This window comes from Nematostella vectensis, chromosome 12 (assembly GCF_932526225.1).
Source record: "Nematostella vectensis chromosome 12, jaNemVect1.1, whole genome shotgun sequence".
In the NCBI taxonomy this organism is placed as follows: Eukaryota; Metazoa; Cnidaria; class Anthozoa; order Actiniaria; family Edwardsiidae; genus Nematostella; species Nematostella vectensis.
In genome coordinates, this window is record NC_064045.1 from 2,296,845 (window position 1) to 2,322,857 (window position 26,013).

Below are 26,013 nucleotides of genomic sequence, written 5' to 3' on the forward strand. Positions count from 1 at the left end.
GTCGTTTGCTTAGTGCGAGCCATTCTGCATGCCGGATCGAAACGTAAAATTGCGTAAACAATAGATCTTTTGTTGTGTGTACAGCGCGTTTGCCGGTGCGCGGGGCGGTGACAAGCCGCATCTGCATATTAGCGAAAAACAGCCAATGGGATGGCTTCCATTCCGATCCGGTCAGTAACAATAGAGTTGTAAATAAAAGCGTACTCGCATCTCGAGTATTTACAATTTCTTTCTGAGAATCAGAAAATTAAGTTTCATTTGAGCACTCGGGCCTGTTAACAAACATCATGCCTCCTAAATCTGGTAAGAAACCCGAAGCATCTAAAGGCAAGAAAAACGTCGTAGCTGGTGACAAAAAGAAGCGCAAAGGTCGTCGCAAGGAGAGCTACGCCATCTACATTTACAAAGTTCTGAAGCAAGTTCATCCCGACACAGGAATCTCCAGCAAAGCAATGGGCATCATGAATTCGTTCGTGAACGATATATTCGAACGCATCGCTGCAGAGTCGTCTCGACTAGCGCACTACAACAAGAAGTCCACAATCAGCTCGCGAGAGATTCAGACTGCAATTCGCCTACTACTACCAGGGGAGCTTGCCAAACACGCCGTCAGCGAGGGGACCAAAGCCGTTACTAAGTACACCAGCAGCAAGTGATTCATTGCTCTATAGCAATAAAACGGCTCTTTTAGGAGCCACCACATAGAGAAAAGTTCAAGTCACATGCAATCTGACTATAACAAAACGAATATCCCCTGCCTCTCCCATAACAAACAACACAAAAACATATACACTACATATCTAGAGTCAACATGCACCTCTCCCTATAAAAAAAAAACAATAACAACCTCAACCGAAAGAGTACGCGCATACGCAAAACACCGAAAAGCAGATTTTTGATTCGTCGATAGAAAAAAAAGATATAAAAGTCGCTTAAGGAATAGCATCGTTATTGTCAAGCATAAACAAGAAATGCAACCGCCACTAGACTCTATATTGATGATGATGTCTAGCTTCGAAATAAACACGGTTATATCTTTACGCGAGTTAAGACTCTATATTAGATGATAATGTTTAGATTCGATATAAACACAGTTTTATCTTAACGCGAGTTTGTGCAGAATCATTTAACTACAAATTTGTTGCGAAAGGCCTCCTATTGTTAGCTTGTTTCTTTACCTATTTGTTGGTATGTAAGTATTGGTTAGTTGTGCGTGGTTGTATGTTTGGTGCGCGAGTGATTGTTTAGTTTAGCGTTTCCAGTGTTTCTCTTATAACGAGATATTATCGATGCATTGGGACATGACTCTTGTCATATGTGGTGGTTCCTAAAAGAACCGTTTGTGTTTTGTTTTGAACTCTTGGAAGAGAAGTCGCTTAGCCACCGAAGCCGTACAGAGTGCGCCCTTGGCGCTTCAGGGCGTACACGACGTCCATCGCTGTGACGGTCTTTCTTTTGGCATGCTCTGTGTAAGTTACAGCATCTCGAATGACATTTTCAAGGAAAACCTTGAGGACACCACGGGTCTCCTCATAGATAAGACCGGAGATACGCTTCACACCGCCACGACGAGCAAGTCGGCGAATTGCAGGTTTGGTTATACCCTGGATATTATCACGCAGGATCTTTCGATGTCTCTTTGCTCCACCCTTGCCAAGACCTTTACCGCCTTTACCACGACCAGACATGTTTTTTTTTTTCTGCTGTTTGATGAATGAGTGAGAAATGTTCACTTGTGCTTGAATGAGCAAATGATGTGATTCCCTACTTTGTTGCAATAGTTTATAATAGCAATCAGCCGACCTCTAAGGAAACGTACGGTGCCGAAATCTTAAGCTATGAGACAAAAGGCTAGACAACTCAACCAATCGTTAGTTTTTAGGTCATGAAATATGCATTCCGTGTTTCCGATCCGCCTCAGCCCCGCGCTCGGTATAAATAGCTCTAGAAAGCGACACGGTTTCCATCTAACGATTGCTCCATTGTAACACCTTGTAACATATTGTAACAAAAAATGGCTCGCACTAAGCAAACGGCTCGAAAATCAACTGGAGGCAAGGCTCCAAGAAAGCAGCTTGCGACCAAGGCAGCTCGTAAAAGCGCGCCAGCTACTGGAGGAGTGAAGAAACCTCACCGTTACAGACCTGGCACAGTCGCTCTCCGTGAGATCCGCCGATACCAGAAATCTACCGAGCTGTTGATCAGAAAGCTTCCTTTCCAGCGTCTAGTTCGAGAAATCGCACAAGATTTCAAGACCGATCTGAGATTCCAGAGCTCGGCCGTTATGGCTCTACAAGAAGCTAGTGAGGCCTACCTTGTTGGTTTATTTGAAGACACCAATCTCTGCGCTATTCACGCAAAACGAGTAACGATCATGCCGAAAGATATACAGCTCGCCCGCAGAATCCGAGGAGAACGGGCTTAGACACACCCAAGCTCATAAATTACAAACGGCTCTTTTAAGAGCCACCACATGATCAAAAGTCCAATATCAGTCTGCATCTCAAACGACAATTCCCTTTCCCGTGTTAAGGTGGCATTTCTATGGCACATTCCTAGCATATATGGAACTCGGCCGTTCCTCTGACATTTTACATAATTTTACTCATGCATTTTATTGACGCCTCCTTAGAGTTGGCGCTTGTTTACAAAACAAGCCTAATTCGCGAGTGGTATGACTTCTCATAATTTGTTTTAAACTCTTCGTATCATTCGTACGGGATTGACTCACATTTAGAGAATTTCAAAGTTTGTGCGCTTATTTTTATGGTCACCATAAGAGAGTAAGATTTTGTTTAGGTGTGTGTGCGTGCGCGCGCTAGTAGAGAATAATCGCTCGGTGCGTAGCTCGCCGTTTTCTAAGTAACACCGCCAAAGTAACCGCCCGTGCCGCTTAAAGTTTTGTCACCGAATACGTGCTGTTTATGTGGTTTAAGGGCATCTTCTAGAATAAGGGTATCGAATAAAAATACATGGGGTATTTTGCGATAAAAAAAGTATTTTGAGTGATGATGTGGTCTTTGAACTTTTGTGCGATGTGGTGGTTCCTAAAAGAACCGTTTGTTTTTCAGCAGCCGAGTCCTGACTGCTCACTTGCTCTTTTTCTCGGTCTTCTTCGGGAGAAGAGATGCTTGGATGTTTGGTAGGACCCCGCCCTGCGCAATGGTAACACCATGCAATAACCTATTCAGCTCCTCGTCGTTTCTTACGGCAAGCTGTAGGTGACGCGGGATTATCCTCGTTTTCTTGTTGTCACGAGCAGCGTTACCGGCAAGCTCCAATATCTCAGCACTTAGATACTCTAGGACTGCAGCAAGGTATACAGGTGCACCGGCGCCTACTCTCTCAGCGTAGTTGCCCTTACGGAGGTGACGATGGATACGGCCGACGGGGAACTGAAGTCCGGCACGGGATGAGCGAGTCTTGGACTTGGTGCCCTTAGCTTTACCTTTGCCTCGGCCAGACATGATGATTTATATATAACTAAACAGTGGTTGAGTTGATTTAACGTCTGAATGTTGTGATGAGATCACTTAGCTGTACTGACTTTGCCTTTCTATTTATTCTGCATGCCGGATCGAAACGTAAAATTGCGTAAACAATAGATCTTTTGTTGTGTGTACAGCGCGTTTGCCGGTGCGCGGGGCGGTGACAAGCCGCATCTGCATATTAGCGAAAAACAGCCAATGGGATGGCTTCCATTCCGATCCGGTCAGTAACAATAGAGTTGTAAATAAAAGCGTACTCGCATCTCGAGTATTTACAATTTCTTTCTGAGAATCAGAAAATTAAGTTTCATTTGAGCACTCGGGCCTGTTAACAAACATCATGCCTCCTAAATCTGGTAAGAAACCCGAAGCATCTAAAGGCAAGAAAAACGTCGTAGCTGGTGACAAAAAGAAGCGCAAAGGTCGTCGCAAGGAGAGCTACGCCATCTACATTTACAAAGTTCTGAAGCAAGTTCATCCCGACACAGGAATCTCCAGCAAAGCAATGGGCATCATGAATTCGTTCGTGAACGATATATTCGAACGCATCGCTGCAGAGTCGTCTCGACTAGCGCACTACAACAAGAAGTCCACAATCAGCTCGCGAGAGATTCAGACTGCAATTCGCCTACTACTACCAGGGGAGCTTGCCAAACACGCCGTCAGCGAGGGGACCAAAGCCGTTACTAAGTACACCAGCAGCAAGTGATTCATTGCTCTATAGCAATAAAACGGCTCTTTTAGGAGCCACCACATAGAGAAAAGTTCAAGTCACATGCAATCTGACTATAACAAAACGAATATCCCCTGCCTCTCCCATAACAAACAACACAAAAACATATACACTACATATCTAGAGTCAACATGCACCTCTCCCTATAAAAAAAAAAACAATAACAACCTCAACCGAAAGAGTACGCGCATACGCAAAACACCGAAAAGCAGATTTTTGATTCGTCGATAGAAAAAAAAGATATAAAAGTCGCTTAAGGAATAGCATCGTTATTGTCAAGCATAAACAAGAAATGCAACCGCCACTAGACTCTATATTGATGATGATGTCTAGCTTCGAAATAAACACGGTTATATCTTTACGCGAGTTAAGACTCTATATTAGATGATAATGTTTAGATTCGATATAAACACAGTTTTATCTTAACGCGAGTTTGTGCAGAATCATTTAACTACAAATTTGTTGCGAAAGGCCTCCTATTGTTAGCTTGTTTCTTTACCTATTTGTTGGTATGTAAGTATTGGTTAGTTGTGCGTGGTTGTATGTTTGGTGCGCGAGTGATTGTTTAGTTTAGCGTTTCTAGTGTTTCTCTTATAACGAGATATTATCGATGCATTGGGACATGACTCTTGTCATATGTGGTGGTTCCTAAAAGAACCGTTTGTGTTTTGTTTTGAACTCTTGGAAGAGAAGTCGCTTAGCCACCGAAGCCGTACAGAGTGCGCCCTTGGCGCTTCAGGGCGTACACGACGTCCATCGCTGTGACGGTCTTTCTTTTGGCATGCTCTGTGTAAGTTACAGCATCTCGAATGACATTTTCAAGGAAAACCTTGAGGACACCACGGGTCTCCTCATAGATAAGACCGGAGATACGCTTCACACCGCCACGACGAGCAAGTCGGCGAATTGCAGGTTTGGTTATACCCTGGATATTATCACGCAGGATCTTTCGATGTCTCTTTGCTCCACCCTTGCCAAGACCTTTACCGCCTTTACCACGACCAGACATGTTTTTTTTTTTTCTGCTGTTTGATGAATGAGTGAGAAATGTTCACTTGTGCTTGAATGAGCAAATGATGTGATTCCCTACTTTGTTGCAATAGTTTATAATAGCAATCAGCCGACCTCTAAGGAAACGTACGGTGCCGAAATCTTAAGCTATGAGACAAAAGGCTAGACAACTCAACCAATCGTTAGTTTTTAGGTCATGAAATATGCATTCCGTGTTTCCGATCCGCCTCAGCCCCGCGCTCGGTATAAATAGCTCTAGAAAGCGACACGGTTTCCATCTAACGATTGCTCCATTGTAACACCTTGTAACATATTGTAACAAAAAATGGCTCGCACTAAGCAAACGGCTCGAAAATCAACTGGAGGCAAGGCTCCAAGAAAGCAGCTTGCGACCAAGGCAGCTCGTAAAAGCGCGCCAGCTACTGGAGGAGTGAAGAAACCTCACCGTTACAGACCTGGCACAGTCGCTCTCCGTGAGATCCGCCGATACCAGAAATCTACCGAGCTGTTGATCAGAAAGCTTCCTTTCCAGCGTCTAGTTCGAGAAATCGCACAAGATTTCAAGACCGATCTGAGATTCCAGAGCTCGGCCGTTATGGCTCTACAAGAAGCTAGTGAGGCCTACCTTGTTGGTTTATTTGAAGACACCAATCTCTGCGCTATTCACGCAAAACGAGTAACGATCATGCCGAAAGATATACAGCTCGCCCGCAGAATCCGAGGAGAACGGGCTTAGACACACCCAAGCTCATAAATTACAAACGGCTCTTTTAAGAGCCACCACATGATCAAAAGTCCAATATCAGTCTGCATCTCAAACGACAATTCCCTTTCCCGTGTTAAGGTGGCATTTCTATGGCACATTCCTAGCATATATGGAACTCGGCCGTTCCTCTGACATTTTACATAATTTTACTCATGCATTTTATTGACGCCTCCTTAGAGTTGGCGCTTGTTTACAAAACAAGCCTAATTCGCGAGTGGTATGACTTCTCATAATTTGTTTTAAACTCTTCGTATCATTCGTACGGGATTGACTCACATTTAGAGAATTTCAAAGTTTGTGCGCTTATTTTTATGGTCACCATAAGAGAGTAAGATTTTGTTTAGGTGTGTGTGCGTGCGCGCGCTAGTAGAGAATAATCGCTCGGTGCGTAGCTCGCCGTTTTCTAAGTAACACCGCCAAAGTAACCGCCCGTGCCGCTTAAAGTTTTGTCACCGAATACGTGCTGTTTATGTGGTTTAAGGGCATCTTCTAGAATAAGGGTATCGAATAAAAATACATGGGGTATTTTGCGATAAAAAAAGTATTTTGAGTGATGATGTGGTCTTTGAACTTTTGTGCGATGTGGTGGTTCCTAAAAGAACCGTTTGTTTTTCAGCAGCCGAGTCCTGACTGCTCACTTGCTCTTTTTCTCGGTCTTCTTCGGGAGAAGAGATGCTTGGATGTTTGGTAGGACCCCGCCCTGCGCAATGGTAACACCATGCAATAACCTATTCAGCTCCTCGTCGTTTCTTACGGCAAGCTGTAGGTGACGCGGGATTATCCTCGTTTTCTTGTTGTCACGAGCAGCGTTACCGGCAAGCTCCAATATCTCAGCACTTAGATACTCTAGGACTGCAGCAAGGTATACAGGTGCACCGGCGCCTACTCTCTCAGCGTAGTTGCCCTTACGGAGGTGACGATGGATACGGCCGACGGGGAACTGAAGTCCGGCACGGGATGAGCGAGTCTTGGACTTGGTGCCCTTAGCTTTACCTTTGCCTCGGCCAGACATGATGATTTATATATAACTAAACCACTTTGAACAGTGGTTGAGTTGATTTAACGTCTGAATGTTGTGATGAGATCACTTAGCTGTACTGACTTTGCCTTTCTATTTATTCTGCATGCCGGATCGAAACGTAAAATTGCGTAAACAATAGATCTTTTGTTGTGTGTACAGCGCGTTTGCCGGTGCGCGGGGCGGTGACAAGCCGCATCTGCATATTAGCGAAAAACAGCCAATGGGATGGCTTCCATTCCGATCCGGTCAGTAACAATAGAGTTGTAAATAAAAGCGTACTCGCATCTCGAGTATTTACAATTTCTTTCTGAGAATCAGAAAATTAAGTTTCATTTGAGCACTCGGGCCTGTTAACAAACATCATGCCTCCTAAATCTGGTAAGAAACCCGAAGCATCTAAAGGCAAGAAAAACGTCGTAGCTGGTGACAAAAAGAAGCGCAAAGGTCGTCGCAAGGAGAGCTACGCCATCTACATTTACAAAGTTCTGAAGCAAGTTCATCCCGACACAGGAATCTCCAGCAAAGCAATGGGCATCATGAATTCGTTCGTGAACGATATATTCGAACGCATCGCTGCAGAGTCGTCTCGACTAGCGCACTACAACAAGAAGTCCACAATCAGCTCGCGAGAGATTCAGACTGCAATTCGCCTACTACTACCAGGGGAGCTTGCCAAACACGCCGTCAGCGAGGGGACCAAAGCCGTTACTAAGTACACCAGCAGCAAGTGATTCATTGCTCTATAGCAATAAAACGGCTCTTTTAGGAGCCACCACATAGAGAAAAGTTCAAGTCACATGCAATCTGACTATAACAAAACGAATATCCCCTGCCTCTCCCATAACAAACAACACAAAAACATATACACTACATATCTAGAGTCAACATGCACCTCTCCCTATAAAAAAAAAACAATAACAACCTCAACCGAAAGAGTACGCGCATACGCAAAACACCGAAAAGCAGATTTTTGATTCGTCGATAGAAAAAAAAATATAAAAGTCGCTTAAGGAATAGCATCGTTATTGTCAAGCATAAACAAGAAATGCAACCGCCACTAGACTCTATATTGATGATGATGTCTAGCTTTGAAATAAACACGGTTATATCTTTACGCGAGTTAAGACTCTATATTAGATGATAATGTTTAGATTCGATATAAACACAGTTTTATCTTAACGCGAGTTTGTGCAGAATCATTTAACTACAAATTTGTTGCGAAAGGCCTCCTATTGTTAGCTTGTTTCTTTACCTATTTGTTGGTATGTAAGTATTGGTTAGTTGTGCGTGGTTGTATGTTTGGTGCGCGAGTGATTGTTTAGTTTAGCGTTTCTAGTGTTTCTCTTATAACGAGATATTATCGATGCATTGGGACATGACTCTTGTCATATGTGGTGGTTCCTAAAAGAACCGTTTGTGTTTTGTTTTGAACTCTTGGAAGAGAAGTCGCTTAGCCACCGAAGCCGTACAGAGTGCGCCCTTGGCGCTTCAGGGCGTACACGACGTCCATCGCTGTGACGGTCTTTCTTTTGGCATGCTCTGTGTAAGTTACAGCATCTCAAATGACATTTTCAAGGAAAACCTTGAGGACACCACGGGTCTCCTCATAGATAAGACCGGAGATACGCTTCACACCGCCACGACGAGCAAGTCGGCGAATTGCAGGTTTGGTTATACCCTGGATATTATCACGCAGGATCTTTCGATGTCTCTTTGCTCCACCCTTGCCAAGACCTTTACCGCCTTTACCACGACCAGACATGTTTTTTTTTTTCTGCTGTTTGATGAATGAGTGAGAAATGTTCACTTGTGCTTGAATGAGCAAATGATGTGATTCCCTACTTTGTTGCAATAGTTTATAATAGCAATCAGCCGACCTCTAAGGAAACGTACGGTGCCGAAATCTTAAGCTATGAGACAAAAGGCTAGACAACTCAACCAATCGTTAGTTTTTAGGTCATGAAATATGCATTCCGTGTTTCCGATCCGCCTCAGCCCCGCGCTCGGTATAAATAGCTCTAGAAAGCGACACGGTTTCCATCTAACGATTGCTCCATTGTAACACCTTGTAACATATTGTAACAAAAAATGGCTCGCACTAAGCAAACGGCTCGAAAATCAACTGGAGGCAAGGCTCCAAGAAAGCAGCTTGCGACCAAGGCAGCTCGTAAAAGCGCGCCAGCTACTGGAGGAGTGAAGAAACCTCACCGTTACAGACCTGGCACAGTCGCTCTCCGTGAGATCCGCCGATACCAGAAATCTACCGAGCTGTTGATCAGAAAGCTTCCTTTCCAGCGTCTAGTTCGAGAAATCGCACAAGATTTCAAGACCGATCTGAGATTCCAGAGCTCGGCCGTTATGGCTCTACAAGAAGCTAGTGAGGCCTACCTTGTTGGTTTATTTGAAGACACCAATCTCTGCGCTATTCACGCAAAACGAGTAACGATCATGCCGAAAGATATACAGCTCGCCCGCAGAATCCGAGGAGAACGGGCTTAGACACACCCAAGCTCATAAATTACAAACGGCTCTTTTAAGAGCCACCACATGATCAAAAGTCCAATATCAGTCTGCATCTCAAACGACAATTCCCTTTCCCGTGTTAAGGTGGCATTTCTATGGCACATTCCTAGCATATATGGAACTCGGCCGTTCCTCTGACATTTTACATAATTTTACTCATGCATTTTATTGACGCCTCCTTAGAGTTGGCGCTTGTTTACAAAACAAGCCTAATTCGCGAGTGGTATGACTTCTCATAATTTGTTTTAAACTCTTCGTATCATTCGTACGGGATTGACTCACATTTAGAGAATTTCAAAGTTTGTGCGCTTATTTTTATGGTCACCATAAGAGAGTAAGATTTTGTTTAGGTGTGTGTGCGTGCGCGCGCTAGTAGAGAATAATCGCTCGGTGCGTAGCTCGCCGTTTTCTAAGTAACACCGCCAAAGTAACCGCCCGTGCCGCTTAAAGTTTTGTCACCGAATACGTGCTGTTTATGTGGTTTAAGGGCATCTTCTAGAATAAGGGTATCGAATAAAAATACATGGGGTATTTTGCGATAAAAAAAGTATTTTGAGTGATGATGTGGTCTTTGAACTTTTGTGCGATGTGGTGGTTCCTAAAAGAACCGTTTGTTTTTCAGCAGCCGAGTCCTGACTGCTCACTTGCTCTTTTTCTCGGTCTTCTTCGGGAGAAGAGATGCTTGGATGTTTGGTAGGACCCCGCCCTGCGCAATGGTAACACCATGCAATAACCTATTCAGCTCCTCGTCGTTTCTTACGGCAAGCTGTAGGTGACGCGGGATTATCCTCGTTTTCTTGTTGTCACGAGCAGCGTTACCGGCAAGCTCCAATATCTCAGCACTTAGATACTCTAGGACTGCAGCAAGGTATACAGGTGCACCGGCGCCTACTCTCTCAGCGTAGTTGCCCTTACGGAGGTGACGATGGATACGGCCGACGGGGAACTGAAGTCCGGCACGGGATGAGCGAGTCTTGGACTTGGTGCCCTTAGCTTTACCTTTGCCTCGGCCAGACATGATGATTTATATATAACTAAACCACTTTGAACAGTGGTTGAGTTGATTTAACGTCTGAATGTTGTGATGAGATCACTTAGCTGTACTGACTTTGCCTTTCTATTTATTCTGCATGCCGGATCGAAACGTAAAATTGCGTAAACAATAGATCTTTTGTTGTGTGTACAGCGCGTTTGCCGGTGCGCGGGGCGGTGACAAGCCGCATCTGCATATTAGCGAAAAACAGCCAATGGGATGGCTTCCATTCCGATCCGGTCAGTAACAATAGAGTTGTAAATAAAAGCGTACTCGCATCTCGAGTATTTACAATTTCTTTCTGAGAATCAGAAAATTAAGTTTCATTTGAGCACTCGGGCCTGTTAACAAACATCATGCCTCCTAAATCTGGTAAGAAACCCGAAGCATCTAAAGGCAAGAAAAACGTCGTAGCTGGTGACAAAAAGAAGCGCAAAGGTCGTCGCAAGGAGAGCTACGCCATCTACATTTACAAAGTTCTGAAGCAAGTTCATCCCGACACAGGAATCTCCAGCAAAGCAATGGGCATCATGAATTCGTTCGTGAACGATATATTCGAACGCATCGCTGCAGAGTCGTCTCGACTAGCGCACTACAACAAGAAGTCCACAATCAGCTCGCGAGAGATTCAGACTGCAATTCGCCTACTACTACCAGGGGAGCTTGCCAAACACGCCGTCAGCGAGGGGACCAAAGCCGTTACTAAGTACACCAGCAGCAAGTGATTCATTGCTCTATAGCAATAAAACGGCTCTTTTAGGAGCCACCACATAGAGAAAAGTTCAAGTCACATGCAATCTGACTATAACAAAACGAATATCCCCTGCCTCTCCCATAACAAACAACACAAAAACATATACACTACATATCTAGAGTCAACATGCACCTCTCCCTATAAAAAAAAAACAATAACAACCTCAACCGAAAGAGTACGCGCATACGCAAAACACCGAAAAGCAGATTTTTGATTCGTCGATAGAAAAAAAAATATAAAAGTCGCTTAAGGAATAGCATCGTTATTGTCAAGCATAAACAAGAAATGCAACCGCCACTAGACTCTATATTGATGATGATGTCTAGCTTTGAAATAAACACGGTTATATCTTTACGCGAGTTAAGACTCTATATTAGATGATAATGTTTAGATTCGATATAAACACAGTTTTATCTTAACGCGAGTTTGTGCAGAATCATTTAACTACAAATTTGTTGCGAAAGGCCTCCTATTGTTAGCTTGTTTCTTTACCTATTTGTTGGTATGTAAGTATTGGTTAGTTGTGCGTGGTTGTATGTTTGGTGCGCGAGTGATTGTTTAGTTTAGCGTTTCTAGTGTTTCTCTTATAACGAGATATTATCGATGCATTGGGACATGACTCTTGTCATATGTGGTGGTTCCTAAAAGAACCGTTTGTGTTTTGTTTTGAACTCTTGGAAGAGAAGTCGCTTAGCCACCGAAGCCGTACAGAGTGCGCCCTTGGCGCTTCAGGGCGTACACGACGTCCATCGCTGTGACGGTCTTTCTTTTGGCATGCTCTGTGTAAGTTACAGCATCTCGAATGACATTTTCAAGGAAAACCTTGAGGACACCACGGGTCTCCTCATAGATAAGACCGGAGATACGCTTCACACCGCCACGACGAGCAAGTCGGCGAATTGCAGGTTTGGTTATACCCTGGATATTATCACGCAGGATCTTTCGATGTCTCTTTGCTCCACCCTTGCCAAGACCTTTACCGCCTTTACCACGACCAGACATGTTTTTTTTTTTCTGCTGTTTGATGAATGAGTGAGAAATGTTCACTTGTGCTTGAATGAGCAAATGATGTGATTCCCTACTTTGTTGCAATAGTTTATAATAGCAATCAGCCGACCTCTAAGGAAACGTACGGTGCCGAAATCTTAAGCTATGAGACAAAAGGCTAGACAACTCAACCAATCGTTAGTTTTTAGGTCATGAAATATGCATTCCGTGTTTTCGATCCGCCTCAGCCCCGCGCTCGGTATAAATAGCTCTAGAAAGCGACACGGTTTCCATCTAACGATTGCTCCATTGTAACACCTTGTAACATATTGTAACAAAAAATGGCTCGCACTAAGCAAACGGCTCGAAAATCAACTGGAGGCAAGGCTCCAAGAAAGCAGCTTGCGACCAAGGCAGCTCGTAAAAGCGCGCCAGCTACTGGAGGAGTGAAGAAACCTCACCGTTACAGACCTGGCACAGTCGCTCTCCGTGAGATCCGCCGATACCAGAAATCTACCGAGCTGTTGATCAGAAAGCTTCCTTTCCAGCGTCTAGTTCGAGAAATCGCACAAGATTTCAAGACCGATCTGAGATTCCAGAGCTCGGCCGTTATGGCTCTACAAGAAGCTAGTGAGGCCTACCTTGTTGGTTTATTTGAAGACACCAATCTCTGCGCTATTCACGCAAAACGAGTAACGATCATGCCGAAAGATATACAGCTCGCCCGCAGAATCCGAGGAGAACGGGCTTAGACACACCCAAGCTCATAAATTACAAACGGCTCTTTTAAGAGCCACCACATGATCAAAAGTCCAATATCAGTCTGCATCTCAAACGACAATTCCCTTTCCCGTGTTAAGGTGGCATTTCTATGGCACATTCCTAGCATATATGGAACTCGGCCGTTCCTCTGACATTTTACATAATTTTACTCATGCATTTTATTGACGCCTCCTTAGAGTTGGCGCTTGTTTACAAAACAAGCCTAATTCGCGAGTGGTATGACTTCTCATAATTTGTTTTAAACTCTTCGTATCATTCGTACGGGATTGACTCACATTTAGAGAATTTCAAAGTTTGTGCGCTTATTTTTATGGTCACCATAAGAGAGTAAGATTTTGTTTAGGTGTGTGTGCGTGCGCGCGCTAGTAGAGAATAATCGCTCGGTGCGTAGCTCGCCGTTTTCTAAGTAACACCGCCAAAGTAACCGCCCGTGCCGCTTAAAGTTTTGTCACCGAATACGTGCTGTTTATGTGGTTTAAGGGCATCTTCTAGAATAAGGGTATCGAATAAAAATACATGGGGTATTTTGCGATAAAAAAAAGTATTTTGAGTGATGATGTGGTCTTTGAACTTTTGTGCGATGTGGTGGTTCCTAAAAGAACCGTTTGTTTTTCAGCAGCCGAGTCCTGACTGCTCACTTGCTCTTTTTCTCGGTCTTCTTCGGGAGAAGAGATGCTTGGATGTTTGGTAGGACCCCGCCCTGCGCAATGGTAACACCATGCAATAACCTATTCAGCTCCTCGTCGTTTCTTACGGCAAGCTGTAGGTGACGCGGGATTATCCTCGTTTTCTTGTTGTCACGAGCAGCGTTACCGGCAAGCTCCAATATCTCAGCACTCAGATACTCTAGGACTGCAGCAAGGTATACAGGTGCACCGGCGCCTACTCTCTCAGCGTAGTTGCCCTTACGGAGGTGACGATGGATACGGCCGACGGGGAACTGAAGTCCGGCACGGGATGAGCGAGTCTTGGACTTGGTGCCCTTAGCTTTACCTTTGCCTCGGCCAGACATGACGATTTATATATAACTAAACAGTGGTTGAGTTGATTTAACGTCTGAATGTTGTGATGAGATCACTTAGCTGTACTGACTTTGCCTTTCTATTTATTCTGCATGCCGGATCGAAACGTAAAATTGCGTAAACAATAGATCTTTTGTTGTGTGTACAGCGCGTTTGCCGGTGCGCGGGGCGGTGACAAGCCGCATCTGCATATTAGCGAAAAACAGCCAATGGGATGGCTTCCATTCCGATCCGGTCAGTAACAATAGAGTTGTAAATAAAAGCGTACTCGCATCTCGAGTATTTACAATTTCTTTCTGAGAATCAGAAAATTAAGTTTCATTTGAGCACTCGGGCCTGTTAACAAACATCATGCCTCCTAAATCTGGTAAGAAACCCGAAGCATCTAAAGGCAAGAAAAACGTCGTAGCTGGTGACAAAAAGAAGCGCAAAGGTCGTCGCAAGGAGAGCTACGCCATCTACATTTACAAAGTTCTGAAGCAAGTTCATCCCGACACAGGAATCTCCAGCAAAGCAATGGGCATCATGAATTCGTTCGTGAACGATATATTCGAACGCATCGCTGCAGAGTCGTCTCGACTAGCGCACTACAACAAGAAGTCCACAATCAGCTCGCGAGAGATTCAGACTGCAATTCGCCTACTACTACCAGGGGAGCTTGCCAAACACGCCGTCAGCGAGGGGACCAAAGCCGTTACTAAGTACACCAGCAGCAAGTGATTCATTGCTCTATAGCAATAAAACGGCTCTTTTAGGAGCCACCACATAGAGAAAAGTTCAAGTCACATGCAATCTGACTATAACAAAACGAATATCCCCTGCCTCTCCCATAACAAACAACACAAAAACATATACACTACATATCTAGAGTCAACATGCACCTCTCCCTATAAAAAAAAAACAATAACAACCTCAACCGAAAGAGTACGCGCATACGCAAAACACCGAAAAGCAGATTTTTGATTCGTCGATAGAAAAAAAAATATAAAAGTCGCTTAAGGAATAGCATCGTTATTGTCAAGCATAAACAAGAAATGCAACCGCCACTAGACTCTATATTGATGATGATGTCTAGCTTCGAAATAAACACGGTTATATCTTTACGCGAGTTAAGACTCTATATTAGATGATAATGTTTAGATTCGATATAAACACAGTTTTATCTTAACGCGAGTTTGTGCAGAATCATTTAACTACAAATTTGTTGCGAAAGGCCTCCTATTGTTAGCTTGTTTCTTTACCTATTTGTTGGTATGTAAGTATTGGTTAGTTGTGCGTGGTTGTATGTTTGGTGCGCGAGTGATTGTTTAGTTTAGCGTTTCTAGTGTTTCTCTTATAACGAGATATTATCGATGCATTGGGACATGACTCTTGTCATATGTGGTGGTTCCTAAAAGAACCGTTTGTGTTTTGTTTTGAACTCTTGGAAGAGAAGTCGCTTAGCCACCGAAGCCGTACAGAGTGCGCCCTTGGCGCTTCAGGGCGTACACGACGTCCATCGCTGTGACGGTCTTTCTTTTGGCATGCTCTGTGTAAGTTACAGCATCTCGAATGACATTTTCAAGGAAAACCTTGAGGACACCACGGGTCTCCTCATAGATAAGACCGGAGATACGCTTCACACCGCCACGACGAGCAAGTCGGCGAATTGCAGGTTTGGTTATACCCTGGATATTATCACGCAGGATCTTTCGATGTCTCTTTGCTCCACCCTTGCCAAGACCTTTACCGCCTTTACCACGACCAGACATGTTTTTTTTTTTTTCTGCTGTTTGATGAATGAGTGAGAAATGTTCACTTGTGCTTGAATGAGCAAATGATGTGATTCCCTACTTTGTTGCAATAGTTTATAATAGCAATCAGCCGACCTCTAAGGAAACGTACGGTGCCGAAATCTTAAGCTATGAGACAAAAGGCTAGACAACTCAACCAATCGTTAGTTTTTAGGTCATGAAATATGCATTCCGTGTTTCCGATCCGCCTCAGCCCCGCGCTCGGTATAAATAGCTCTAGAAAGCGACACGGTTTCCATCTAACGATTGCTCCATTGTAACACCTTGTAACATATTGTAACAAAAAATGGCTCGCACTAAGCAAACGGCTCGAAAATCAACTGGAGGCAAGGCTCCAAGAAAGCAGCTTGCGACCAAGGCAGCTCGTAAAAGCGCGCCAGCTACTGGAGGAGTGAAGAAACCTCACCGTTACAGACCTGGCACAGTCGCTCTCCGTGAGATCCGCCGATACCAGAAATCTACCGAGCTGTTGATCAGAAAGCTTCCTTTCCAGCGTCTAGTTCGAGAAATCGCACAAGATTTCAAGACCGATCTGAGATTCCAGAGCTCGGCCGTTATGGCTCTACAAGAAGCTAGTGAGGCCTACCTTGTTGGTTTATTTGAAGACACCAATCTCTGCGCTATTCACGCAAAACGAGTAACGATCATGCCGAAAGATATACAGCTCGCCCGCAGAATCCGAGGAGAACGGGCTTAGACACACCCAAGCTCATAAATTACAAACGGCTCTTTTAAGAGCCACCACATGATCAAAAGTCCAATATCAGTCTGCATCTCATTGTCTCAAACGACAATTCCCTTTCCCGTGTTTAGGTGGCATTTCTATGGCACATTCCTAGCATATATGGAACTCGGCCGTTCCTCTGACATTTTACATAATTTTACTCATGCATTTTATTGACGCCTCCTTAGAGTTGGCGCTTGTTTACAAAACAAGCCTAATTCGCGAGTGGTATGACTTCTCATAATTTGTTTTAAACTCTTCGTATCATTCGTACGGGATTGACTCACATTTAGAGAATTTCAAAGTTTGTGCGCTTATTTTTATGGTCACCATAAGAGAGTAAGATTTTGTTTAGGTGTGTGTGCGTGCGCGCGCTAGTAGAGAATAATCGCTCGGTGCGTAGCTCGCCGTTTTCTAAGTAACACCGCCAAAGTAACCGCCCGTGCCGCTTAAAGTTTTGTCACCGAATACGTGCTGTTTATGTGGTTTAAGGGCATCTTCTAGAATAAGGGTATCGAATAAAAATACATGGGGTATTTTGCGATAAAAAAAAGTATTTTGAGTGATGATGTGGTCTTTGAACTTTTGTGCGATGTGGTGGTTCCTAAAAGAACCGTTTGTTTTTCAGCAGCCGAGTCCTGACTGCTCACTTGCTCTTTTTCTCGGTCTTCTTCGGGAGAAGAGATGCTTGGATGTTTGGTAGGACCCCGCCCTGCGCAATGGTAACACCATGCAATAACCTATTCAGCTCCTCGTCGTTTCTTACGGCAAGCTGTAGGTGACGCGGGATTATCCTCGTTTTCTTGTTGTCACGAGCAGCGTTACCGGCAAGCTCCAATATCTCAGCACTCAGATACTCTAGGACTGCAGCAAGGTATACAGGTGCACCGGCGCCTACTCTCTCAGCGTAGTTGCCCTTACGGAGGTGACGATGGATACGGCCGACGGGGAACTGAAGTCCGGCACGGGATGAGCGAGTCTTGGACTTGGTGCCCTTAGCTTTACCTTTGCCTCGGCCAGACATGACGATTTATATATAACTAAACAGTGGTTGAGTTGATTTAACGTCTGAATGTTGTGATGAGATCACTTAGCTGTACTGACTTTGCCTTTCTATTTATTCTGCATGCCGGATCGAAACGTAAAATTGCGTAAACAATAGATCTTTTGTTGTGTGTACAGCGCGTTTGCCGGTGCGCGGGGCGGTGACAAGCCGCATCTGCATATTAGCGAAAAACAGCCAATGGGATGGCTTCCATTCCGATCCGGTCAGTAACAATAGAGTTGTAAATAAAAGCGTACTCGCATCTCGAGTATTTACAATTTCTTTCTGAGAATCAGAAAATTAAGTTTCATTTGAGCACTCGGGCCTGTTAACAAACATCATGCCTCCTAAATCTGGTAAGAAACCCGAAGCATCTAAAGGCAAGAAAAACGTCGTAGCTGGTGACAAAAAGAAGCGCAAAGGTCGTCGCAAGGAGAGCTACGCCATCTACATTTACAAAGTTCTGAAGCAAGTTCATCCCGACACAGGAATCTCCAGCAAAGCAATGGGCATCATGAATTCGTTCGTGAACGATATATTCGAACGCATCGCTGCAGAGTCGTCTCGACTAGCGCACTACAACAAGAAGTCCACAATCAGCTCGCGAGAGATTCAGACTGCAATTCGCCTACTACTACCAGGGGAGCTTGCCAAACACGCCGTCAGCGAGGGGACCAAAGCCGTTACTAAGTACACCAGCAGCAAGTGATTCATTGCTCTATAGCAATAAAACGGCTCTTTTAGGAGCCACCACATAGAGAAAAGTTCAAGTCACATGCAATCTGACTATAACAAAACGAATATCCCCTGCCTCTCCCATAACAAACAACACAAAAACATATACACTACATATCTAGAGTCAACATGCACCTCTCCCTATAAAAAAAAAACAATAACAACCTCAACCGAAAGAGTACGCGCATACGCAAAACACCGAAAAGCAGATTTTTGATTCGTCGATAGAAAAAAAAATATAAAAGTCGCTTAAGGAATAGCATCGTTATTGTCAAGCATAAACAAGAAATGCAACCGCCACTAGACTCTATATTGATGATGATGTCTAGCTTCGAAATAAACACGGTTATATCTTTACGCGAGTTAAGACTCTATATTAGATGATAATGTTTAGATTCGATATAAACACAGTTTTATCTTAACGCGAGTTTGTGCAGAATCATTTAACTACAAATTTGTTGCGAAAGGCCTCCTATTGTTAGCTTGTTTCTTTACCTATTTGTTGGTATGTAAGTATTGGTTAGTTGTGCGTGGTTGTATGTTTGGTGCGCGAGTGATTGTTTAGTTTAGCGTTTCTAGTGTTTCTCTTATAACGAGATATTATCGATGCATTGGGACATGACTCTTGTCATATGTGGTGGTTCCTAAAAGAACCGTTTGTGTTTTGTTTTGAACTCTTGGAAGAGAAGTCGCTTAGCCACCGAAGCCGTACAGAGTGCGCCCTTGGCGCTTCAGGGCGTACACGACGTCCATCGCTGTGACGGTCTTTCTTTTGGCATGCTCTGTGTAAGTTACAGCATCTCGGATGACATTTTCAAGGAAAACCTTGAGGACACCACGGGTCTCCTCATAGATAAGACCGGAGATACGCTTCACACCGCCACGACGAGCAAGTCGGCGAATTGCAGGTTTGGTTATACCCTGGATATTATCACGCAGGATCTTTCGATGTCTCTTTGCTCCACCCTTGCCAAGACCTTTACCGCCTTTACCACGACCAGACATGTTTTTTTTTTTCTGCTGTTTGATGAATGAGTGAGAAATGTTCACTTGTGCTTGAATGAGCAAATGATGTGATTCCCTACTTTGTTGCAATAGTTTATAATAGCAATCAGCCGACCTCTAAGGAAACGTACGGTGCCGAAATCTTAAGCTATGAGACAAAAGGCTAGACAACTCAACCAATCGTTAGTTTTTAGGTCATGAAATATGCATTCCGTGTTTTCGATCCGCCTCAGCCCCGCGCTCGGTATAAATAGCTCTAGAAAGCGACACGGTTTCCATCTAACGATTGCTCCATTGTAACACCTTGTAACATATTGTAACAAAAAATGGCTCGCACTAAGCAAACGGCTCGAAAATCAACTGGAGGCAAGGCTCCAAGAAAGCAGCTTGCGACCAAGGCAGCTCGTAAAAGCGCGCCAGCTACTGGAGGAGTGAAGAAACCTCACCGTTACAGACCTGGCACAGTCGCTCTCCGTGAGATCCGCCGATACCAGAAATCTACCGAGCTGTTGATCAGAAAGCTTCCTTTCCAGCGTCTAGTTCGAGAAATCGCACAAGATTTCAAGACCGATCTGAGATTCCAGAGCTCGGCCGTTATGGCTCTACAAGAAGCTAGTGAGGCCTACCTTGTTGGTTTATTTGAAGACACCAATCTCTGCGCTATTCACGCAAAACGAGTAACGATCATGCCGAAAGATATACAGCTCGCCCGCAGAATCCGAGGAGAACGGGCTTAGACACACCCAAGCTCATAAATTACAAACGGCTCTTTTAAGAGCCACCACATGATCAAAAGTCCAATATCAGTCTGCATCTCATTGTCTCAAACGACAATTCCCTTTCCCGTGTTTAGGTGGCATTTCTATGGCACATTCCTAGCATATATGGAACTCGGCCGTTCCTCTGACATTTTACATAATTTTACTCATGCATTTTATTGACGCCTCCTTAGAGTTGGCGCTTGTTTACAAAACAAGCCTAATTCGCGAGTGGTATGACTTCTCATAATTTGTTTTAAACTCTTCGTATCATTCGTACGGGATTGACTCACATTTAGAGAATTTCAAAGTTTGTGCGCTTATTTTTATGGTCACCATAAGAGAGTAAGATTTTGTTTAGGTGTGTGTGCGTGCGCGCGCTAGTAGAGAATAATCGCTCGGTGCGTAGCTCGCCGTTTTCTAAGTAACACCGCCAAAGTAACCGCCCGTGCCGCTTAAAGTTTTGTCACCGAATACGTGCTGTTTATGTGGTTTAAGGGCATCTTCTAGAATAAGGGTATCGAATAAAAATACATGGGGTATTTTGCGATAAAAAAAAGTATTTTGAGTGATGATGTGGTCTTTGAACTTTTGTGCGATGTGGTGGTTCCTAAAAGAACCGTTTGTTTTTCAGCAGCCGAGTCCTGACTGCTCACTTGCTCTTTTTCTCGGTCTTCTTCGGGAGAAGAGATGCTTGGATGTTTGGTAGGACCCCGCCCTGCGCAATGGTAACACCATGCAATAACCTATTCAGCTCCTCGTCGTTTCTTACGGCAAGCTGTAGGTGACGCGGGATTATCCTCGTTTTCTTGTTGTCACGAGCAGCGTTACCGGCAAGCTCCAATATCTCAGCACTCAGATACTCTAGGACTGCAGCAAGGTATACAGGTGCACCGGCGCCTACTCTCTCAGCGTAGTTGCCCTTACGGAGGTGACGATGGATACGGCCGACGGGGAACTGAAGTCCGGCACGGGATGAGCGAGTCTTGGACTTGGTGCCCTTAGCTTTACCTTTGCCTCGGCCAGACATGACGATTTATATATAACTAAACAGTGGTTGAGTTGATTTAACGTCTGAATGTTGTGATGAGATCACTTAGCTGTACTGACTTTGCCTTTCTATTTATTCTGCATGCCGGATCGAAACGTAAAATTGCGTAAACAATAGATCTTTTGTTGTGTGTACAGCGCGTTTGCCGGTGCGCGGGGCGGTGACAAGCCGCATCTGCATATTAGCGAAAAACAGCCAATGGGATGGCTTCCATTCCGATCCGGTCAGTAACAATAGAGTTGTAAATAAAAGCGTACTCGCATCTCGAGTATTTACAATTTCTTTCTGAGAATCAGAAAATTAAGTTTCATTTGAGCACTCGGGCCTGTTAACAAACATCATGCCTCCTAAATCTGGTAAGAAACCCGAAGCATCTAAAGGCAAGAAAAACGTCGTAGCTGGTGACAAAAAGAAGCGCAAAGGTCGTCGCAAGGAGAGCTACGCCATCTACATTTACAAAGTTCTGAAGCAAGTTCATCCCGACACAGGAATCTCCAGCAAAGCAATGGGCATCATGAATTCGTTCGTGAACGATATATTCGAACGCATCGCTGCAGAGTCGTCTCGACTAGCGCACTACAACAAGAAGTCCACAATCAGCTCGCGAGAGATTCAGACTGCAATTCGCCTACTACTACCAGGGGAGCTTGCCAAACACGCCGTCAGCGAGGGGACCAAAGCCGTTACTAAGTACACCAGCAGCAAGTGATTCATTGCTCTATAGCAATAAAACGGCTCTTTTAGGAGCCACCACATAGAGAAAAGTTCAAGTCACATGCAATCTGACTATAACAAAACGAATATCCCCTGCCTCTCCCATAACAAACAACACAAAAACATATACACTACATATCTAGAGTCAATATGCACCTCTCCCTATAAAAAAAAAACAATAACAACCTCAACCGAAAGAGTACGCGCATACGCAAAACACCGAAAAGCAGATTTTTGATTCGTCGATAGAAAAAAAAATATAAAAGTCGCTTAAGGAATAGCATCGTTATTGTCAAGCATAAACAAGAAATGCAACCGCCACTAGACTCTATATTGATGATGATGTCTAGCTTCGAAATAAACACGGTTATATCTTTACGCGAGTTAAGACTCTATATTAGATGATAATGTTTAGATTCGATATAAACACAGTTTTATCTTAACGCGAGTTTGTGCAGAATCATTTAACTACAAATTTGTTGCGAAAGGCCTCCTATTGTTAGCTTGTTTCTTTACCTATTTGTTGGTATGTAAGTATTGGTTAGTTGTGCGTGGTTGTATGTTTGGTGCGCGAGTGATTGTTTAGTTTAGCGTTTCTAGTGTTTCTCTTATAACGAGATATTATCGATGCATTGGGACATGACTCTTGTCATATGTGGTGGTTCCTAAAAGAACCGTTTGTGTTTTGTTTTGAACTCTTGGAAGAGAAGTCGCTTAGCCACCGAAGCCGTACAGAGTGCGCCCTTGGCGCTTCAGGGCGTACACGACGTCCATCGCTGTGACGGTCTTTCTTTTGGCATGCTCTGTGTAAGTTACAGCATCTCGGATGACATTTTCAAGGAAAACCTTGAGGACACCACGGGTCTCCTCATAGATAAGACCGGAGATACGCTTCACACCGCCACGACGAGCAAGTCGGCGAATTGCAGGTTTGGTTATACCCTGGATATTATCACGCAGGATCTTTCGATGTCTCTTTGCTCCACCCTTGCCAAGACCTTTACCGCCTTTACCACGACCAGACATGTTTTTTTTTTTTTCTGCTGTTTGATGAATGAGTGAGAAATGTTCACTTGTGCTTGAATGAGCAAATGATGTGATTCCCTACTTTGTTGCAATAGTTTATAATAGCAATCAGCCGACCTCTAAGGAAACGTACGGTGCCGAAATCTTAAGCTATGAGACAAAAGGCTAGACAACTCAACCAATCGTTAGTTTTTAGGTCATGAAATATGCATTCCGTGTTTTCGATCCGCCTCAGCCCCGCGCTCGGTATAAATAGCTCTAGAAAGCGACACGGTTTCCATCTAACGATTGCTCCATTGTAACACCTTGTAACATATTGTAACAAAAAATGGCTCGCACTAAGCAAACGGCTCGAAAATCAACTGGAGGCAAGGCTCCAAGAAAGCAGCTTGCGACCAAGGCAGCTCGTAAAAGCGCGCCAGCTACTGGAGGAGTGAAGAAACCTCACCGTTACAGACCTGGCACAGTCGCTCTCCGTGAGATCCGCCGATACCAGAAATCTACCGAGCTGTTGATCAGAAAGCTTCCTTTCCAGCGTCTAGTTCGAGAAATCGCACAAGATTTCAAGACCGATCTGAGATTCCAGAGCTCGGCCGTTATGGCTCTACAAGAAGCTAGTGAGGCCTACCTTGTTGGTTTATTTGAAGACACCAATCTCTGCGCTATTCACGCAAAACGAGTAACGATCATGCCGAAAGATATACAGCTCGCCCGCAGAATCCGAGGAGAACGGGCTTAGACACACCCAAGCTCATAAATTACAAACGGCTCTTTTAAGAGCCACCACATGATCAAAAGTCCAATATCAGTCTGCATCTCATTGTCTCAAACGACAATTCCCTTTCCCGTGTTTAGGTGGCATTTCTATGGCACATTCCTAGCATATATGGAACTCGGCCGTTCCTCTGACATTTTACATAATTTTACTCATGCATTTTATTGACGCCTCCTTAGAGTTGGCGCTTGTTTACAAAACAAGCCTAATTCGCGAGTGGTATGACTTCTCATAATTTGTTTTAAACTCTTCGTATCATTCGTACGGGATTGACTCACATTTAGAGAATTTCAAAGTTTGTGCGCTTATTTTTATGGTCACCATAAGAGAGTAAGATTTTGTTTAGGTGTGTGTGCGTGCGCGCGCTAGTAGAGAATAATCGCTCGGTGCGTAGCTCGCCGTTTTCTAAGTAACACCGCCAAAGTAACCGCCCGTGCCGCTTAAAGTTTTGTCACCGAATACGTGCTGTTTATGTGGTTTAAGGGCATCTTCTAGAATAAGGGTATCGAATAAAAATACATGGGGTATTTTGCGATAAAAAAAAGTATTTTGAGTGATGATGTGGTCTTTGAACTTTTGTGCGATGTGGTGGTTCCTAAAAGAACCGTTTGTTTTTCAGCAGCCGAGTCCTGACTGCTCACTTGCTCTTTTTCTCGGTCTTCTTCGGGAGAAGAGATGCTTGGATGTTTGGTAGGACCCCGCCCTGCGCAATGGTAACACCATGCAATAACCTATTCAGCTCCTCGTCGTTTCTTACGGCAAGCTGTAGGTGACGCGGGATTATCCTCGTTTTCTTGTTGTCACGAGCAGCGTTACCGGCAAGCTCCAATATCTCAGCACTCAGATACTCTAGGACTGCAGCAAGGTATACAGGTGCACCGGCGCCTACTCTCTCAGCGTAGTTGCCCTTACGGAGGTGACGATGGATACGGCCGACGGGGAACTGAAGTCCGGCACGGGATGAGCGAGTCTTGGACTTGGTGCCCTTAGCTTTACCTTTGCCTCGGCCAGACATGACGATTTATATATAACTAAACAGTGGTTGAGTTGATTTAACGTCTGAATGTTGTGATGAGATCACTTAGCTGTACTGACTTTGCCTTTCTATTTATTCTGCATGCCGGATCGAAACGTAAAATTGCGTAAACAATAGATCTTTTGTTGTGTGTACAGCGCGTTTGCCGGTGCGCGGGGCGGTGACAAGCCGCATCTGCATATTAGCGAAAAACAGCCAATGGGATGGCTTCCATTCCGATCCGGTCAGTAACAATAGAGTTGTAAATAAAAGCGTACTCGCATCTCGAGTATTTACAATTTCTTTCTGAGAATCAGAAAATTAAGTTTCATTTGAGCACTCGGGCCTGTTAACAAACATCATGCCTCCTAAATCTGGTAAGAAACCCGAAGCATCTAAAGGCAAGAAAAACGTCGTAGCTGGTGACAAAAAGAAGCGCAAAGGTCGTCGCAAGGAGAGCTACGCCATCTACATTTACAAAGTTCTGAAGCAAGTTCATCCCGACACAGGAATCTCCAGCAAAGCAATGGGCATCATGAATTCGTTCGTGAACGATATATTCGAACGCATCGCTGCAGAGTCGTCTCGACTAGCGCACTACAACAAGAAGTCCACAATCAGCTCGCGAGAGATTCAGACTGCAATTCGCCTACTACTACCAGGGGAGCTTGCCAAACACGCCGTCAGCGAGGGGACCAAAGCCGTTACTAAGTACACCAGCAGCAAGTGATTCATTGCTCTATAGCAATAAAACGGCTCTTTTAGGAGCCACCACATAGAGAAAAGTTCAAGTCACATGCAATCTGACTATAACAAAACGAATATCCCCTGCCTCTCCCATAACAAACAACACAAAAACATATACACTACATATCTAGAGTCAACATGCACCTCTCCCTATAAAAAAAAAACAATAACAACCTCAACCGAAAGAGTACGCGCATACGCAAAACACCGAAAAGCAGATTTTTGATTCGTCGATAGAAAAAAAAATATAAAAGTCGCTTAAGGAATAGCATCGTTATTGTCAAGCATAAACAAGAAATGCAACCGCCACTAGACTCTATATTGATGATGATGTCTAGCTTCGAAATAAACACGGTTATATCTTTACGCGAGTTAAGACTCTATATTAGATGATAATGTTTAGATTCGATATAAACACAGTTTTATCTTAACGCGAGTTTGTGCAGAATCATTTAACTACAAATTTGTTGCGAAAGGCCTCCTATTGTTAGCTTGTTTCTTTAC

At 44.1% G+C, this 26,013-nt stretch overlaps 28 protein-coding genes across 35 annotated transcripts; 15 read left to right on the forward strand and 13 right to left on the reverse strand.

Moving 5' to 3' along the window:
• The first annotated feature begins 30 nt into the window (after positions 1-30).
• LOC5495712 (late histone H2B.L4) lies at positions 31-826 on the forward strand. The gene has a single exon (XM_001617511.3). The coding sequence runs from the start codon at positions 288-290 to the stop codon at positions 654-656; it is 369 nt and encodes a 122-aa protein (XP_001617561.3). The 5' UTR covers positions 31-287; the 3' UTR covers positions 657-826.
• A 492-nt stretch (positions 827-1,318) lies between these two features.
• LOC125557239 (histone H4) lies at positions 1,319-1,864 on the reverse strand. The gene has a single exon (XM_048719589.1). It carries the CDS (start codon positions 1,686-1,688, stop codon positions 1,377-1,379), a length of 312 nt encoding a protein of 103 aa, XP_048575546.1. The 5' UTR covers positions 1,689-1,864; the 3' UTR covers positions 1,319-1,376.
• A 42-nt stretch (positions 1,865-1,906) lies between these two features.
• On the forward strand, positions 1,907-3,938 carry LOC5497255 (histone H3). 2 transcript variants are annotated; one of them, XM_048719518.1, is made up of 2 exons: positions 1,907-2,414; positions 2,650-2,862. In XM_048719518.1, exons 1-2 carry the CDS (start codon positions 2,015-2,017, stop codon positions 2,676-2,678), a joined length of 429 nt encoding a protein of 142 aa, XP_048575475.1. In that variant the 5' UTR covers positions 1,907-2,014; the 3' UTR covers positions 2,679-2,862. The 2 variants fall into 2 exon arrangements, with proteins under 2 accessions (XP_048575475.1, XP_048575476.1); XM_048719519.1 differs by lacking the exon at positions 2,650-2,862 and adding an exon at positions 3,696-3,938 and having other exon boundaries at positions 1,908-2,470.
• Positions 3,039-3,561, reverse strand: LOC125557188 (histone H2A-like). Its single transcript, XM_048719548.1, has one exon. It carries the CDS (start codon positions 3,465-3,467, stop codon positions 3,090-3,092), a length of 378 nt encoding a protein of 125 aa, XP_048575505.1. The 5' UTR covers positions 3,468-3,561; the 3' UTR covers positions 3,039-3,089.
• LOC125557200 (late histone H2B.L4-like) lies at positions 3,829-4,367 on the forward strand. Its single transcript, XM_048719557.1, has one exon. It carries the CDS (start codon positions 3,829-3,831, stop codon positions 4,195-4,197), a length of 369 nt encoding a protein of 122 aa, XP_048575514.1. The 3' UTR covers positions 4,198-4,367.
• A 493-nt stretch (positions 4,368-4,860) lies between these two features.
• LOC125557229 (histone H4) lies at positions 4,861-5,413 on the reverse strand. The gene has a single exon (XM_048719581.1). It carries the CDS (start codon positions 5,228-5,230, stop codon positions 4,919-4,921), a length of 312 nt encoding a protein of 103 aa, XP_048575538.1. The 5' UTR covers positions 5,231-5,413; the 3' UTR covers positions 4,861-4,918.
• A 36-nt stretch (positions 5,414-5,449) lies between these two features.
• On the forward strand, positions 5,450-7,491 carry LOC125557162 (histone H3). Of its 2 annotated transcripts, none has more exons than XM_048719520.1 (2): positions 5,450-5,957; positions 6,193-6,405. In XM_048719520.1, exons 1-2 carry the CDS (start codon positions 5,558-5,560, stop codon positions 6,219-6,221), a joined length of 429 nt encoding a protein of 142 aa, XP_048575477.1. In that variant the 5' UTR covers positions 5,450-5,557; the 3' UTR covers positions 6,222-6,405. The 2 variants fall into 2 exon arrangements, with proteins under 2 accessions (XP_048575477.1, XP_048575478.1); XM_048719521.1 differs by lacking the exon at positions 6,193-6,405 and adding an exon at positions 7,249-7,491 and having other exon boundaries at positions 5,451-6,013.
• LOC116607011 (histone H2A-like) lies at positions 6,582-7,103 on the reverse strand. Its single transcript, XM_032368919.2, has one exon. It carries the CDS (start codon positions 7,008-7,010, stop codon positions 6,633-6,635), a length of 378 nt encoding a protein of 125 aa, XP_032224810.1. The 5' UTR covers positions 7,011-7,103; the 3' UTR covers positions 6,582-6,632.
• On the forward strand, positions 7,382-7,920 carry LOC5496421 (late histone H2B.L4). The gene has a single exon (XM_001618116.3). It carries the CDS (start codon positions 7,382-7,384, stop codon positions 7,748-7,750), a length of 369 nt encoding a protein of 122 aa, XP_001618166.3. The 3' UTR covers positions 7,751-7,920.
• A 1,079-nt stretch (positions 7,921-8,999) lies between these two features.
• LOC125557159 (histone H3) lies at positions 9,000-11,041 on the forward strand. 2 transcript variants are annotated; one of them, XM_048719514.1, is made up of 2 exons: positions 9,000-9,507; positions 9,743-9,955. In XM_048719514.1, exons 1-2 carry the CDS (start codon positions 9,108-9,110, stop codon positions 9,769-9,771), a joined length of 429 nt encoding a protein of 142 aa, XP_048575471.1. In that variant the 5' UTR covers positions 9,000-9,107; the 3' UTR covers positions 9,772-9,955. The 2 variants fall into 2 exon arrangements, with proteins under 2 accessions (XP_048575471.1, XP_048575472.1); XM_048719515.1 differs by lacking the exon at positions 9,743-9,955 and adding an exon at positions 10,799-11,041 and having other exon boundaries at positions 9,001-9,563.
• Positions 10,132-10,653, reverse strand: LOC125557193 (histone H2A-like). The gene has a single exon (XM_048719552.1). The coding sequence runs from the start codon at positions 10,558-10,560 to the stop codon at positions 10,183-10,185; it is 378 nt and encodes a 125-aa protein (XP_048575509.1). The 5' UTR covers positions 10,561-10,653; the 3' UTR covers positions 10,132-10,182.
• LOC125557202 (late histone H2B.L4-like) lies at positions 10,932-11,470 on the forward strand. The gene has a single exon (XM_048719558.1). The coding sequence runs from the start codon at positions 10,932-10,934 to the stop codon at positions 11,298-11,300; it is 369 nt and encodes a 122-aa protein (XP_048575515.1). The 3' UTR covers positions 11,301-11,470.
• A 491-nt stretch (positions 11,471-11,961) lies between these two features.
• LOC125557228 (histone H4) lies at positions 11,962-12,436 on the reverse strand. The gene has a single exon (XM_048719580.1). It carries the CDS (start codon positions 12,329-12,331, stop codon positions 12,020-12,022), a length of 312 nt encoding a protein of 103 aa, XP_048575537.1. The 5' UTR covers positions 12,332-12,436; the 3' UTR covers positions 11,962-12,019.
• Positions 12,437-12,561: 125 nt separating this feature from the next.
• Positions 12,562-14,582, forward strand: LOC125557152 (histone H3). 2 transcript variants are annotated; one of them, XM_048719505.1, is made up of 2 exons: positions 12,562-13,113; positions 14,340-14,582. In XM_048719505.1, the coding sequence occupies exon 1, from the start codon at positions 12,658-12,660 to the stop codon at positions 13,066-13,068; it is 411 nt and encodes a 136-aa protein (XP_048575462.1). In that variant the 5' UTR covers positions 12,562-12,657; the 3' UTR covers positions 13,069-13,113; positions 14,340-14,582. The 2 variants fall into 2 exon arrangements, with proteins under 2 accessions (XP_048575462.1, XP_048575461.1); XM_048719504.1 differs by lacking the exon at positions 14,340-14,582 and adding an exon at positions 13,293-13,505 and having other exon boundaries at positions 12,562-13,057.
• LOC125557171 (histone H2A-like) lies at positions 13,683-14,211 on the reverse strand. The gene has a single exon (XM_048719533.1). It carries the CDS (start codon positions 14,109-14,111, stop codon positions 13,734-13,736), a length of 378 nt encoding a protein of 125 aa, XP_048575490.1. The 5' UTR covers positions 14,112-14,211; the 3' UTR covers positions 13,683-13,733.
• Positions 14,473-15,011, forward strand: LOC125557196 (late histone H2B.L4-like). Its single transcript, XM_048719553.1, has one exon. The coding sequence runs from the start codon at positions 14,473-14,475 to the stop codon at positions 14,839-14,841; it is 369 nt and encodes a 122-aa protein (XP_048575510.1). The 3' UTR covers positions 14,842-15,011.
• Positions 15,012-15,502: 491 nt separating this feature from the next.
• LOC125557230 (histone H4) lies at positions 15,503-16,057 on the reverse strand. The gene has a single exon (XM_048719582.1). The coding sequence runs from the start codon at positions 15,870-15,872 to the stop codon at positions 15,561-15,563; it is 312 nt and encodes a 103-aa protein (XP_048575539.1). The 5' UTR covers positions 15,873-16,057; the 3' UTR covers positions 15,503-15,560.
• Positions 16,058-16,092: 35 nt separating this feature from the next.
• On the forward strand, positions 16,093-18,133 carry LOC125557160 (histone H3). Of its 2 annotated transcripts, none has more exons than XM_048719516.1 (2): positions 16,093-16,600; positions 16,844-17,056. In XM_048719516.1, exons 1-2 carry the CDS (start codon positions 16,201-16,203, stop codon positions 16,870-16,872), a joined length of 429 nt encoding a protein of 142 aa, XP_048575473.1. In that variant the 5' UTR covers positions 16,093-16,200; the 3' UTR covers positions 16,873-17,056. The 2 variants fall into 2 exon arrangements, with proteins under 2 accessions (XP_048575473.1, XP_048575474.1); XM_048719517.1 differs by lacking the exon at positions 16,844-17,056 and adding an exon at positions 17,891-18,133 and having other exon boundaries at positions 16,094-16,656.
• On the reverse strand, positions 17,234-17,762 carry LOC125557172 (histone H2A-like). The gene has a single exon (XM_048719534.1). The coding sequence runs from the start codon at positions 17,660-17,662 to the stop codon at positions 17,285-17,287; it is 378 nt and encodes a 125-aa protein (XP_048575491.1). The 5' UTR covers positions 17,663-17,762; the 3' UTR covers positions 17,234-17,284.
• LOC5497156 (late histone H2B.L4) lies at positions 18,024-18,562 on the forward strand. The gene has a single exon (XM_001618981.3). It carries the CDS (start codon positions 18,024-18,026, stop codon positions 18,390-18,392), a length of 369 nt encoding a protein of 122 aa, XP_001619031.1. The 3' UTR covers positions 18,393-18,562.
• Positions 18,563-19,053: 491 nt separating this feature from the next.
• LOC5497158 (histone H4) lies at positions 19,054-19,528 on the reverse strand. The gene has a single exon (XM_001618979.3). The coding sequence runs from the start codon at positions 19,421-19,423 to the stop codon at positions 19,112-19,114; it is 312 nt and encodes a 103-aa protein (XP_001619029.1). The 5' UTR covers positions 19,424-19,528; the 3' UTR covers positions 19,054-19,111.
• Positions 19,529-19,653: 125 nt separating this feature from the next.
• On the forward strand, positions 19,654-21,682 carry LOC125557149 (histone H3). 2 transcript variants are annotated; one of them, XM_048719502.1, is made up of 2 exons: positions 19,654-20,205; positions 21,440-21,682. In XM_048719502.1, the coding sequence occupies exon 1, from the start codon at positions 19,750-19,752 to the stop codon at positions 20,158-20,160; it is 411 nt and encodes a 136-aa protein (XP_048575459.1). In that variant the 5' UTR covers positions 19,654-19,749; the 3' UTR covers positions 20,161-20,205; positions 21,440-21,682. The 2 variants fall into 2 exon arrangements, with proteins under 2 accessions (XP_048575459.1, XP_048575458.1); XM_048719501.1 differs by lacking the exon at positions 21,440-21,682 and adding an exon at positions 20,393-20,605 and having other exon boundaries at positions 19,654-20,149.
• LOC125557173 (histone H2A-like) lies at positions 20,783-21,311 on the reverse strand. The gene has a single exon (XM_048719535.1). It carries the CDS (start codon positions 21,209-21,211, stop codon positions 20,834-20,836), a length of 378 nt encoding a protein of 125 aa, XP_048575492.1. The 5' UTR covers positions 21,212-21,311; the 3' UTR covers positions 20,783-20,833.
• Positions 21,573-21,991, forward strand: LOC125557197 (late histone H2B.L4-like). Its single transcript, XM_048719554.1, has one exon. It carries the CDS (start codon positions 21,573-21,575, stop codon positions 21,939-21,941), a length of 369 nt encoding a protein of 122 aa, XP_048575511.1. The 3' UTR covers positions 21,942-21,991.
• Positions 21,992-22,602: 611 nt separating this feature from the next.
• On the reverse strand, positions 22,603-23,071 carry LOC125557222 (histone H4). The gene has a single exon (XM_048719575.1). The coding sequence runs from the start codon at positions 22,970-22,972 to the stop codon at positions 22,661-22,663; it is 312 nt and encodes a 103-aa protein (XP_048575532.1). The 5' UTR covers positions 22,973-23,071; the 3' UTR covers positions 22,603-22,660.
• A 133-nt stretch (positions 23,072-23,204) lies between these two features.
• LOC125557153 (histone H3) lies at positions 23,205-25,233 on the forward strand. Of its 2 annotated transcripts, none has more exons than XM_048719507.1 (2): positions 23,205-23,756; positions 24,991-25,233. In XM_048719507.1, the coding sequence occupies exon 1, from the start codon at positions 23,301-23,303 to the stop codon at positions 23,709-23,711; it is 411 nt and encodes a 136-aa protein (XP_048575464.1). In that variant the 5' UTR covers positions 23,205-23,300; the 3' UTR covers positions 23,712-23,756; positions 24,991-25,233. The 2 variants fall into 2 exon arrangements, with proteins under 2 accessions (XP_048575464.1, XP_048575463.1); XM_048719506.1 differs by lacking the exon at positions 24,991-25,233 and adding an exon at positions 23,944-24,156 and having other exon boundaries at positions 23,205-23,700.
• Positions 24,334-24,862, reverse strand: LOC125557174 (histone H2A-like). The gene has a single exon (XM_048719536.1). It carries the CDS (start codon positions 24,760-24,762, stop codon positions 24,385-24,387), a length of 378 nt encoding a protein of 125 aa, XP_048575493.1. The 5' UTR covers positions 24,763-24,862; the 3' UTR covers positions 24,334-24,384.
• Positions 25,124-25,662, forward strand: LOC125557198 (late histone H2B.L4-like). Its single transcript, XM_048719555.1, has one exon. It carries the CDS (start codon positions 25,124-25,126, stop codon positions 25,490-25,492), a length of 369 nt encoding a protein of 122 aa, XP_048575512.1. The 3' UTR covers positions 25,493-25,662.
• Positions 25,663-26,013: the final 351 nt, after the last annotated feature.